Genomic DNA, 14139 nt, shown 5'->3' with positions numbered 1-14139 from the left:
GTTTTAATCATACCGTTGCTGGAATAATCTCCGAATTACATACATTATCTCCATTTCTCAAGGATTTCTGTACTTCATGGATGTGATTTTTTATATCATTTACAGTTGGAAAAAAGGATAAATTATGTCTTTCAGGTACCTCATCAGGTTTGAACAGTTCCCTTTCTACAAATTTTCTGTGGAGAATGTAAAATGTAATAAAACATAAACAATCTAGCAATATACTTTATATCAAATGAGAGAAAGGTTCTCTTTTAGCATAAACTTCAGTAAAACACGGTTTACAGCTTTATAAGTAGTTTGCATTTTTCCAGTTTTAATTTTTTCCATACATTAAATCATAGAATTCATGCAGATTAAAGAAATGTAATATTTACATTGGTTAAATACCTGTATATCTTAGAGTAAGTTTTAACATTTTTATGAATTTAAAGAATCACTATTTTCAATTTAAGTAAGCTTCTGAATGTTTATTATGTCAGGCACTGTACTGAACACTTCACATCAAGTATCTCCTTTAACCCTTAATATAAACCTATGAGGTAGGAACAATTAGCATTCCCACATTAGAAATAAGGGAACTGAGGGCTGCAAAAGTTAAATAATTTGCCCAAATTTATACACCTACCTAGTAAGTAAGAGAGCTTGGGCCTACACCCATGTTATCTGCATAAATATGATATTATATTTCTTCCAAAAGGCATCAATTAATATCATATGAAATACAATCTGCTTGCATTTTACAAGTAGACAAAAGAGAAGACTAGGCATTGCCACCTAATTGTATAAAAATAGATACATACAAGAAATGATAAAGTTTTATATATATATATATACATCATATGCTCTATATGATATATATATGATATGCTCTATGTATATATATGACATGCTCTATATATAGAGAGAGAGCATATCACAGAGCTGTATTATACATCTGTTTTTAAGATTCAGGTTTCGTAAATAGTAGCTGGCTTTACCAAATTTTGGTTCTGTTCTAACAATGTTTGATGGAAATAAATATAAAATGTGTAAGAAAGCTACTAAATAAAAAAGTAATGTATTAATTAAAAAATAATCCTAGGAAATACTCATTTGTTGCTCAAATCTAGGATTTCCAGGCAGGAATTCCCGCCCGTTCTCAGGAATTTTTTTTGCTTACCCGTTCCGAAATCCTGAGATATAAACTGTTTTCTGTTCTCCACGATGAATCGTTTCCACAAAGTGACAGCTGATACTACCAACCACCTGGGTTCAAGGAACCGGTTTTTCCAATTTCCCAACCAACTTTTCTCAGGATTCGGGAATGGAAAAGCAAAAAAAATTCCCAAGAATGGGCAGGAATTCCTGCGTAGAAACCCTAGCGATAAATAGGAAAAATGTCTAAGAGATACATTGTGAGTAGTACATTTATTTCCCATTGTGTGTATTACTGGGTTCAAGGAGCCAATTCTCCCAATTTCCTGACCAACTTTTCTCCGGATTCAGGAACGGGAAAGCGATAAAATTCTTCAGAACAGGCAGGAATTCCCTCCTGGAAACCCTACTCAGATCAGACTACATAAAACCAGTACAAACAAGGTCAGTTAAGTACTAGAAATCTGGCGAAGAGCACGAGCTATAGCGTGAGACCTAGATTTCAGTTCTGCCTCCACCTATTATTTAACCACCCTGAGTATCCATGGTCTCATCTGCAGAATGGGGATAAATATACCGACTTTATAGAGTCATAAGAATAAATGCAATTGTGCATATATAGTGCTTAGCACAATACCTGGCACACACATGATAAGTGCCACATGATAATAATTATTATATCCTGAGTATCAATAAAATTAGACCCGAGTATTACATATAAAATCATTAGACAAAGAACTATCCATATTCTTTTGAGGTGATAAAATTTAATTGCTTAGAATAAGTACCTTGGCCTAAGTTTTAAAATCTTTGGTTCTACAAAGATTTTTTTAATGTAAAGGTACTTATTATATAATTCAATTCATCTATCATTTAGAAATAGTCCAATTTGCCAAATCTGAATATGGAATATCTCAAATGAGTAATTCAAATCATTACTCATGGTTTGCCAAGCATCTGCTGGGATGTGATCATAAATAATATTATTTTAATAAACTATATTCCTTATCTACTCTGATAGCACATATCCTGGAAAATGTCTATAATGTTAAGCATATTATTTAAACCAACAAACAAAAATGAGAAACATAAAAGAACAATTTCCTTCTGTACCTTAGCTGTTTCCTCACTGCATACACTTGTTCTATTCCCTGTGATACTAATTCTTGAATCTTATGTGCTACTTGAGGATGTAAACGTGAGGGTAAAGTACAATCCTCATCTCTAATGGCAGTTTCCTCTTCTTCAAGAGAGGACACAGGAAAAGGAGAAGGTGATAAAGGGAGGGAAGGAGTCTCTAGTTCGTGATACTGATGAGCTTGCTGTGTAGGCAACTGTACATACCACCTGATGAGAGAAAATAGTTAAAATTACATTACTAGACAGAGGCAAGAATCACAATTACTTATGTTAATACTCATCAAGAGAAGGAATAATCTCTTAAGAAAAAATTATATATGATTATATCATATTAAATAAATATAAATAAAAATTTTACAAATAAATTAAATATAAATAAAATTTAAAATGTCTTTCAAACCAAAGAGTGGATATTATTCAGAGTCTATCCAGATGGAGCTATGAGGGAGACTCTTCTGTGACAGGAGCTTGCCATACTGCCTCTACAGTGCTCCAGCTCCTGTAGCCCCAATGAGCAAGACAATCAACTGAAAGATGAGTACAGACCTCTTGTACAGTAGTACAGTGCAAAGAACAGATGCTAAGAAAATGAACTGATCTGGTAGGACATTGTCTTAATTGGTATTTTTGCTTGCAATGACTGATATTGCACAAAATGTAGTCTACTTAAAATGCAATGCTCTCCAAACTAAAGGATCTAATTACTGACTCTATTCCTTTTTCATGTATCTGAAAGTTTCTTTAAAATCACACAGAAACCATATTCCACACCCTTAACCCCATTATACAATTGCAAATTCTTCACCTAGAGTGACACATAAAAGAAAATAAGAAAGAAAGCTAATAGTTCTTATTTAAGACCTTACTATAAAAGTTACAAAATGGAATTTTATGTAGGGCTTAAAATTCATTTCTGACTGCCATAGTTACCAAAGATGGGTTAAAAAATATATAGGCGACTGCAAATTTGGTTCTTAGTAAGTGTTTGAAACAAAGTACTAAATATATAGAGAAATATGTTGCTAAATATGTATTTGTCATTTTGGAAAAACCCTTCCCTGCGATATATAGAACTCTTTGGTCAGATTTATCTACAACATTTGGCAGATAAGCTCAATGACTTATACAGTGGCAAGTTATTTGAATATCTAAGGAACTACTAGTGAGACACCTCTCTTATAAAAACCATTTCTTAATGGAGTAATTGGAAAACATAATTTCTCTTACAGAAGGAATTCTTGCAAATGGAGCTAATTAATTTGTAAAATAAAAGAACCATATAAATCTCATACCTAAGAATACCACCAGCATCTACCAAGTTCTTCTTTAGCATGTTAAAGGCTTTCTCTTGCTCCATTCGGATTATTTTCCTGTCAATTTTGGGATCTGTAGGAACTCTATATTCAGGAAACTTTTGTACCTTTTTAATGTAAATCCTTTTTATAAGAAAAAAAGAATTTGCTTCATTATATTGTAATCTCAAGAAAACCTAATTAAACCAGAAGTTTACCTGAAATATTAAAGTTTACAGAAAATTCAATTAATCGAGAAAGCATTCAGAGGATTTTGTGAAAGATATACCATATTCTCAGTGCATAGTACTTAGCAAATTAACAATAATCATGACTTCAGTAAAAATATCTAAATAATTACAGTATACTATATATTATACTACTATGTCCTCTAATATTTTTTTGTTTACTGATCTATACCATCGATATTTTATGTTCCCCACGATTAAGTAAAATATTATACCTCTTCTAGTCTCCTTGTTTCCCATGGCACCCAGTATAGTTGCTGGGCACAGAATATTAGTAAAGGACATTACAACAATCTTTTATTTTATTCACATTTTTCATTCTCCCAAAGCAATAACTATTCTGTAGTCTTATTCGATCTAAAACTTACTATATTGGTTTCATACATTTCTGGTATGAATATAATTAGTAAAACCTCTCTAAAAAAGTAACTTTGAAAAGAATATAACATTTAAAAAAAATATAACTTTTGCCCTAGCAATTTCATTTCAAGGAATTTATGCTACTGATACACCAACACAAATGTATAAATAGGTACAATGTTGTTAACTGCAGCTTTGTAAATAATAATAAAGAATATCTTACAGAGCCTACATGTCCAGCACTAATTAAGTAAATGTTAATTCATCCATAAATGGAATATTACATGGCTATTAAAAGGAAGGATCCATGAAACTAATATATATCAATTATATCTCAATTCTAAAGCTAAATATTTTTTTTTAAAAAAAGGAAAAAACCAGTGCTTTTATGTACAGATATGTGGGCAGGTTTGAGATATATCGGGAATGAAAAAAAGCAAAGCATAGTATATGTCATATTCACACTAGCATAAAGCAATAATAGGTATACAGTAAATAACCACAATAGGTATTCATAATGAAAATAAATCAATGTGAATTCATAGCAGGAAAAACGTACACTACTACCTAACTTTAAAAGAATATTAGTAAGCTTTACTGAAATCTTCATCATTTATGAGGGTAAAGGAGAATGTACACACCTTGTTTCCCTGAAAATAAGACCTAGCTGGACCATCAGCTCTAATGTGTCTTTTGGAGCAAAAATTAATATAAGATCTGGTCTTATTTTACTATAATATAAAACCGGATATAATATAATATAATATAATATAATATAATATAATATAATATAATATAATATAATATATACTGGGTCTTATATTTATTATATTATATAATATAATAAATACTGGGTCTTATATTTGTTATACACAAAATATCTTCGGAAGATTACTCAAGAAACTGGTAAGAGTTGTTGTGTTGGAGAGGAAAATAGGAAGTCAGGATACGAGGAAACTTACATTTCACTGTATCTTTTTTGGCACTGTTTAAACTTAATAAAAGTGTGCATATTAGCTATTCAAAAATAAGTACTTAGTAAGAAACAAATAAAGGAAAATAAAGCTTACCGGGCTGGACAAGTGGCTTTGTAGAGCTGACAAGAACTGCTTTCCTGCTCACTGATTTTTTTTAACTGGAAACCTTTTCTCCTTGGACCATACTGACACTCCATTACCACCGCTCTACTCCCTGTGGGCCAAAACCAACTATTGATATTAATTCAAGTATCCATCTGTTCTGGATACTAGATTAAAAAATAACTTGGTGGTGGCAATGTCAAAATCTATACTTTCTATTATACAACTTTAAAGAAAACATCAGTAAGTCTTACTAAGATGTACAAACAAATAAATTTGAAAGTTTATTGTAATATTTACCTAATATAGCACACTATGTTAAGAAAATTAGCAAATACCACATATACTGAATGTCAACTGATATTTACATAAATATGATTTTAATAAAATTTAACATTTTATAAACAGAAATTAGCAAATGCTACATCTGTTAATAAACATTATTTCCTTTTAAAATAATTTATTTCCTTTTTTCTATTTGGGCTGGTAGTGTAATATGATAACCTGTCACTAAGATGGCCCCCAATTATCCCTGCCTCCTAGTACTCATGTCCTTGTGTAATTCCCTCCCCTAAAGCATGGGCTAGACTTATTAACTTACTTCTAATAAATATGGGCCACATTTACTAACTTACTTCTAATGAATATGGCAGAACTGACAAGACATTATTTTTGATATTAGGTTATAAAAAGACTATGACTTCCGTCTCAAGTACTCTCTTCCTCTGCTTGGATTACTCACTCTGGGAGAAATCAGCTATCATGTGGTAAGGCAGCTCTGCGTAAAGGCCCATGCGGCAAGGAATAAGGCCTGCCAACAGCCACATGAGTGAGCTTGGAAGCAGATCCAGCCGTAGTCAAGCCATGAGATGACTGCAGCTCCAGCCAACACCTTAACTGCAGTCTTGTAAGACAACATGAGGCAGAACCACCTTGCTAAGCTGCTCTTGGATTCCTGACCCACAGACACGGAGATAATAAATGTTTGTGGTTTTCAGCCACCAAGTTTGGGGTAATTTGCTACATAACAATAGATAACGCAAATAAGTAGATGTGAAAGCTATACAGTTTAAGATTTTAAGTTGGATATCCTACTCTATCAAGGGTACAGCAAACTTTTTAAACATAAAACCAAAAACACCCAGGGTGGCTGATGGCTCAGTTGGTTAGAGTGCCAGCTCTGAACAATAGGATTACCGGTTCAATTCCCACATGGGCCAGTGAGCTGCACCCTCCACAACTAGATTGAAGACAATGAGCTGCCACTGAGCTTCCGGAGGGGCGGCCTGATGGCTCAGTTGGTTAGAGCGCGAGCTCTCAACAACAAGGTTACCGATTCAATTCCCACATGGGATGGTGGGCTGCGCCCCTGCAACTAAAGATTGAAAATGGCAACTGGACTTGGAGCTGAGCTGCGCCCTCTACAATTAGATTGAAGGACAACTACTTGGAGCTGATGGGTTCTGGAAAAACACACTGTCCCCCAATATTCCCCAATAAAATTAAAAAACAAAAAAACACCAATAAAAGCATTTGAGATCTTGCTGCCCAGCAATTATCATCACTTTGGCTCAAATAAACACTTACAAAAATTCTCAAAAAAACCCTACAAAAACACCAATCATAAATTAAAATGTTGGTAAAGCTAACATAAAAATGTAAAACTTCTACTTAAAAGACATCATAAATAAAGGTAAAATGAAAATAACAGTTTGAGAAACAGTATTTTATACTACATATAACGAAAAATTAACATGCAGAATAAAAGAACCATAAATAATTAAAAAAAAAACACAATCTAATAGAAAAATGCGTAAAGGTTATGAACAGGCAATTCAGAAAGAAAGAAAAAGATATTAAATTAACAAATAAAAAGATGTTGAATTTCACTAGTAAATGAGAAAATGTAAATTAAAACAATAGTAAAATCCTATCAGACAGAAAAAGTCAAGAACCATACGATTTCACTCATATGTGGGATATAAAACTGAAAGCAACAAATGAACAAGACAAACAAACAAAAACTCATAGACAAAGACAACAGTTTAGTGGCTACGAGAGGGTAAGGGGGGAGGAGAGGTAGTAGAAAAGGGTAAAAGGGGTCAAATATACGGTGCTGGAAGAAGAACTGACTTGGGGTAGTGAACATACAATGTAATATATAGGTGATGTATTACAGAATTGTATACTTGAAACCTATATAATTTTACTTACCAATGTCACCCCAATAAATTTAATAAAAATTAAAAAAAAATACTATCTCACACTTCAGATTGGCAAAAATTAAAAAAAATTGACAATATTCTAAAACAACTGAATCCACTGATCAATCTTAATATCACAAAAAGGTGCTATACATAGGTAGCAATAAGAACTATACAGAATCTATGAAGTATTCTTACAAAATATTTTTACGCGGATTAAATCTTCATTTAGTCACACCTCTAGATCTAACAGTTTAAAGGAAATATAGGAGATAAAAGAACATGTTAAACACACCACAGAGATGGAATCAGCAAAATCCAGAATATGGCAAACTCTATAGAACAAATTACCTGGGGAAAACAGGAGAGAAATTTTTAGATGAAAAAAAAATTTAAGAAGTATATTACCCAAATATAATCTGTGAACTCTGTGTGGATGTAAATTTCAACAAACCTAGGGAAAAAGAATTATGAGATAAGTGGAGGAATGTGAATATTGGACATTTAGAGATTGCTGTTAATTATTTTAAAAGGGTAACAGAGATTGCTGTTAATTTTATAAAAGGGATACTCAATATGTATTTAAAGAGTCCTTATCATTTAAGATATATACTTTAGTATGTATTATATATTTTAGTAATTATAGATGAAAATGATATGATATCTGGAATTTGCTGTAAAATCATCTTGGTGGTGGGGAATGAGGAAGTGGGTAGGAGTATAGATAAGACTGACTACATGCTGACAGTTGTTGAAGCTGGATGATATATACATGGAGTCAGGGGATTTCATAATTATTACCTCTACTTTGATATACATATGAAAATTTCATAATACAAAGATTTTTAAAAGTCTGACAATGCTAAGTTATAGAGTGATTGTGGGAAAGTTAAATTTTTATATGTCGCTGAAAGGAGTAAAAATTGGACAGGCCATCAACCCCTTATGTACATTTCTGAATCTGAACAGCTCAAAAAACAAAATTTTGGGGAACTCATTTGGCTGCAAAATCTGACCTTAGCTTTATAAGGCTATTTATAGTCTTTATTTATTTCTCCTAGTATGACTGCCCAAAAAGTATTACTGTGTTTGATCAAGTGCTATTATCTATAGAATGATTGCTAGAAGTATTTTGTAATATTACCACATTACATTCCAAAAATTCAGAACTCTAAAATACATCTATCCAAAAAAATTCTAGAGAACAGATTTTGGGCCTGTACAACCACTTTAGTGAGCAGTTTGAGAGACTCTTGTAAAGATGAAATGGGCATACTTCACAACTCAGCAATTCCACTTTAACGCATATACTCCAGAAAAACTAATTACACCTTTTCAACAGAAAATGTTTATTGTGGAGTCCTGACTATTGCATTCTTCGTAATATTTAAAAGTTGGAAACAACCTAAATGATTGTTAGTAGAAAAATAATTGTGGTTTAGTCATATGCTGGAATGTTGTATGATAATTAAATTGAGTTAAGTAGGATCTACAAGTAACAAGGATAGATTTCAAAACATAAGGGTGAGTGAACAAATTTACATAACAATGTTTATAGTTTACTATTTACGTACATTTTTAAATATCAAAAACAATAAAATATATTATTATAAATACAAACATGTATGGTAAAGTATAAAAGTATAGACTGGCAAGATATACACCAAATTCATGTAGCGACTGCCTATGAAGAGTTAAGAAGGGGATTAGAACTAAGGAGAGGAAGACTGTTGCATTTCTTTTATAGAGTACTGATAAAACTGGGCAGAAGCAGTTATATTTATCTTATCTTCCTCTTAAGTATTTCTTTTTACCCTCAGAGGTCTAGGATGAGGCTGTAACTCTTCCAGGTGAATCAGTATCCACATAGTCCTGAAATAAATCACTTATTTCTAGGTTCTGTGGGATCCGACTAGTCTGAGGGTGAATCTCTGGGAATTATTTGAAACTCTGCTGCTTTAGTAAACAGTATCCCAGTGTTTGAGACTTCTGTGTATAATACACCCAATGCTTAAGAACCCTAATATTAGAATTCTATATAATAACTCCTAATTATATACAAATTCTATACAGTAAGTCCAGGGTTGTAAACTATATAAAATGTACACAAATTTGTCCCACAAGACAAATCAAGAGAGGAGAGAATATCTGGATTGCATGAAAAAAAAAACACCCCAAGAGATATATTTAAAATAATTTACTATTTAATTTGTATTGAGTAGGTCTACCTGAAATTTCAATATTTTTATTTTCTGTTTGCGGCATAATATCTAAAGAAAGCATTATTCATTTAATATATTAAAATGCAATTTTATAACATAAAATAATTGGTTATATTTACCGTAAGTTTTCTTTTTAGTTTAACATACTTTTTTTATCAATTAGCATTCGGTTGTCATCTACCAAAAGTAAATGTACTGCCTTAGAAAAAACACATTTTCACAATAGATCATGGCTATTGCTGAACCTTTTAAAATAATTCTTTTAAAAAGTACCTGCATTGACAAATGGGATTCCATCATATGGAACATACTGGGATTTCCACATCAAACGTGTAGCTGGCTTGGCTGGGCTAGGAGATTGGCGGGTCCCCCAAACAGTCTGTGTTTGCTGCTTATGAAATGTTAGGACACTTTCTAATTCAGTCTCACTTATACAGTAGCCACGGTATGAATCTCCAATTTTCTGCATGTTGTAAAAATTAAATAACAAAATTATTAGCAAATATGTTTCATTGTACAAAAAATTTAATGATGTGTGAATGAAATCTTATCATTTTCAACAAGATGGATGGACCTAGAGAATATTATACTAAGTGAAATAAGTCAAATGGAGGAAGACAAATACCATATGATCTCACTTAAATGTGGAATCTAAAGAACAGAATAAACAAACAAACAAAACGGAAATAGACTCAAAGATATAAGGAAAAAAAAAAACTGATGGTTGCTAGATGGGAGGGGCGTGGGGTAGGGGGAGAAGGAAAAAGGATTAGAAAGTACAAATTGGTAGTCCCAATATTGCCACGGGGATATGAAAGACAGTTTAGGGAATATAATCAATAATGTTGTAAAGATTTTGTAGGGTGTCAGATGGGCACCTGTCTTGTTAGGGAGACCACTTCATGGACTGTGTAGATGACTGACCACTGTACTGTACACCAGAAGCTGAATAATATTGAATGTCAGCTATAATTAAATACACACCACACACACACACGCACACACACACACAGACGTTACATATAGTCATGGGGTATGGAGTACAGCACAGGGAATATAGTCAATATTATTGTAACAGCTACCGTGTTTCCCTGAAAATAAGACCTAGCCAGACAATCAGCTCTAATGCGTCTTTTGGAGTAAAAATTAATATAAAACCCGGTCTTATAGTAAAATAAGACCGGGTCTTTATGATATGATATGATATGAGACTGGGTCTCATATTAATTTTTGTTCCAAAAGACGCATTAGAGCTGATTGTCTGGCTAGGTCTTATTTTCGGGGAGACACGGTATATACAATGTCAGAGGGATACTAGACTACAGGGGGTTATCATTTTGTGATGGGTGTAAATATCTATTACATTGTTTTGTACACCTGAAACTAATAAAAAAATTTTTAACGATGTGGTTGTCCAAGATGAAAGACTCATCAGCTCTCAAAAGAGAATGTCACTTCTCCCCTCCAATCAATGTATTAAAACAAGTGGGTCTGATGTGAATTCACCAGCCTCATCAAATAAGTATTATCCAGGTATTTGTTAGAGAATGCCAAACTCACTGCCACACTATCTTTACCAAAACCTTGTTTTAGAGAAATAATATTTAGGGAAGGTGGCTTGAAGAACTTATTATATATCCATTCTTCCAGATATTTAAAATTCTACCCGTGTATCCAACCAGATCAGTATAAAACTAGCCACAAAGTACTGGTTCCCGGGGCTTCTTTACTGAAATTGATTTTGATAGGATACCATGAGTCTATTTGAAATCCTATGAAAACTGGGATGATATCTCGTATAAAAATGATGTCAAAGAATTTGTTCATTGTATCAAGATTCTTTCTATATAGATCCTTCTTTGATCCTCTGTGACCTAAGTACCAAAAATAGTTAATGTTTTTATTTTATTTTATGGAAATTAGCATACTTACTTTTATCTAACAGACACAGATTTAGTAGCCAACTAGGTTTCCCTTTTTGAATGTGCTTAGATTATAGTAAAAAATGTGTACATCTGTGCTTATAGAGAAATAAAACAAGGTCAAACAGTGAATCTTGAAGAATTTCCACTGAATGTGAAAAGAAATAAGTGCAAGCAAAGAAAGAAAAGGAATCATCAAAAGATAAAATAAAAAAAAATAAAAAACACAGAGAAACATGATGGCAAAGTTTCATGGAAGGCAAAAGAAAAGAGTTGCAAGAAAAGAAAAGATAGTGAAGTGTAAAAGGATTTATATAATCTCTGCTTTAACAGAACTTACAATCTCTAACAAATAAAAGAATAAGATGAAATCAGATTTAGCATAAACCTGAACAAAATATTATGGATACAGCCTCTATTAGCTGTACTCAAAAGTGGACACTTTGGGATGAATTATAGTTATAATCAATTAAATGAATCTAGGTAAGGAATCTTTTTAACTCACCTCACAGCTCCTAAGACGGCAGGCCCAGATAGGTGTATTAGAAGAAAGTGTTTGGAGAGGAGCCAGAAAGGGTTCTTCAAGCATTCTGGGACAGGGCAGAAATATATATAAATATGTATCACAAATTATATACACACATACAGATACACACACACACACACTCACAACATTCAATTGCACTATTCTCTTAGCCAGGGTCAAAGACAACAAATTAAGGTCATCAATAAGAAATTGTAATAATAATGAGTGATTGATCTGATGGGTGTATTAATTAAAATTTTCTTTAATCATTACTATTTTAGTAACTGCTAAAGCAAAGGCCTAAGTTTGTTCTCACAAGTACTTGTAGTTCCAAAAAATTCAAATATTTTATGTCTCTCTCTAAAAGTTTATTATATACTCTTCTCATTATATAATTGTTTTCACTTATCAAAAAGTGAGGTAATAAAACATCTCCAAGTAATTTGTTAAGAATAGCATATATGTCAAATTCTAAGACTAACTGTCATATTGTGTTAATTTAAAAATATTTTCATAGAACAATTAAAATAATATACATACAAAAAGCATGTATCTCTATATATTTTTAAATTAAAGTTTATTGGGGTGACAACTATTAGTAAAGTTACATAGATTTCAGGTGTACAATTCTGTAATACATCATCTATATATCACATTGTGTGTTCACCACCCAGAGTCAGTTCTCCTACCATGCCTATATTCCCCTAAATTATTATAAAGCGTTATTATAAAGCAAAAATAAAAGCTGAAACAGACGTTAACAAAAAAACATTTTAAACATTTTACCACAGAGGAATAAGATACATAAAAATGTGATGAAACCATTAAAAATTTTACAAACTAGAATGAATATTTCTTTATTCTAAAAACTCTATTAGTGTCAGATGTTTTCAGTTGGCTTCAACAGATCACAGGCAAATGTCACTAGGAAAAGCAGCACTTTGGACATTTATAGCTTCTAGAGTAGTCTCCTCCTTGCCAAGATACCATTAAAATAATTTAAAACAGTCGTATATTTGATGGTAGCTATTCTGTTCCCTGAATTTCTTTTCTACAGTTAGCAACCTTTAGATGTAATAATTTAAAAAATATTTCCATGGTGATATCAAAAGATGAGCTTCTCCTTCCCATTGACTCACCTGGTCACTGTCTTTTTGGGCAATGTAAGGGATGCTTGAGGATGAAGAATGTAACTGCTGTTATTGTCTGCTAGAGCATCCACTCTTACAGTTGGCAAGTTTCTGTCGCTGGGTTTTTCCTCAGAGGCATCTTAACAACAATAACAAGAACAATGCAACATCAGTATCTTGAATAAGACCAAGAGAATGTAACTAACTAGAATTCATGTATTTGAAATAGGAAAGGGAAAATATGCTCTGAAGCTAAACATAACAAAACTTACAATGCTTTATTGAGAATTTCTCTGATAATCTTTTTTACTTTCCAAGTATAATACTGACCACTGGAATTCTGCAATTAAGTTTTTGGAACTTACATTGAACAGTTAGGATGTAAGAGTGGTAGAAGTAATTGTTTATTAAGAGTTTCACAGTATAATAGGAAAATGTAAAACTGACTATTTTTTGTTTCTGTACCATGTTTATAATGTTTTGTGCAAGCTATGTTTTTTCCTTAAGTTTTAATAACTATTAACAAAGACAGAATTATAACGCTAAAGTAAAAATATCTATTCTAAATCATTAACTATGAATGAATGACAAAACAGTATAGCTATGATGTTAGAAAAGAGATTCAAATAGATGAAAACGCAAGGGAAGAAAAAGGAAGCAAGCTAATAGAGATATTATTAAACAGGTAAATAAAAAATAAAATAAGAAGAAATGGGGATTATGAGTCTCTTTCTGAATCTGAACAAAGAAAAGAGGAAAAGAGCAAAGAGGATGAAAAGAATCATTAAGAAAAAGTAAGTCACATGGCTAACAAAAATATTGATAAAAATACAAATGTAAACTCTCCTCCAGTAGTTATTAGCACTATCGTGTTATTGT

General features: G+C 32.2%; 1 protein-coding gene across 10 annotated transcripts in view; it reads right to left on the bottom strand.

Annotated features, from left to right (window-relative positions):
• The window catches only part of CARF (calcium responsive transcription factor), a 61300-nt gene that overhangs the window by 25061 nt on the left and 22100 nt on the right, over positions 1-14139 (bottom strand). For 8 of the 10 annotated variants that reach the window (XR_002136979.2, XR_012498804.1, XM_019726856.2 and 5 more), the window contains 7 exons: positions 13270-13399; positions 12110-12194; positions 9956-10145; positions 5248-5368; positions 3570-3713; positions 2251-2484; positions 14-176 (listed from right to left, as the gene is read on the bottom strand). Coding sequence is in view for 8 of the 10 variants with exons in the window: in XM_019726856.2 (XP_019582415.2) it covers positions 14-176; positions 2251-2484; positions 3570-3713; positions 5248-5368; positions 9956-10145; positions 12110-12194; positions 13270-13399 (1067 nt within the window). In the remaining 2 variants the exon portion in view is untranslated. Of the gene's footprint in view, positions 1-13; positions 177-2250; positions 2485-3569; positions 3714-5247; positions 5386-7868; positions 7915-9955; positions 10146-12109; positions 12195-13269; positions 13400-14139 lie in introns of those variants that run through there. The other 2 variants (XM_074340452.1, XM_074340444.1) reach the window with 2 other exon arrangements.

The sequence above is a fragment of the Rhinolophus sinicus genome, linkage group LG01, assembly GCF_036562045.2.
Source record: "Rhinolophus sinicus isolate RSC01 linkage group LG01, ASM3656204v1, whole genome shotgun sequence".
NCBI lineage: Eukaryota > Metazoa > Chordata > Mammalia > Chiroptera > Rhinolophidae > Rhinolophus > Rhinolophus sinicus.
This window is presented reverse-complemented; position numbering and strand designations above follow the sequence as displayed.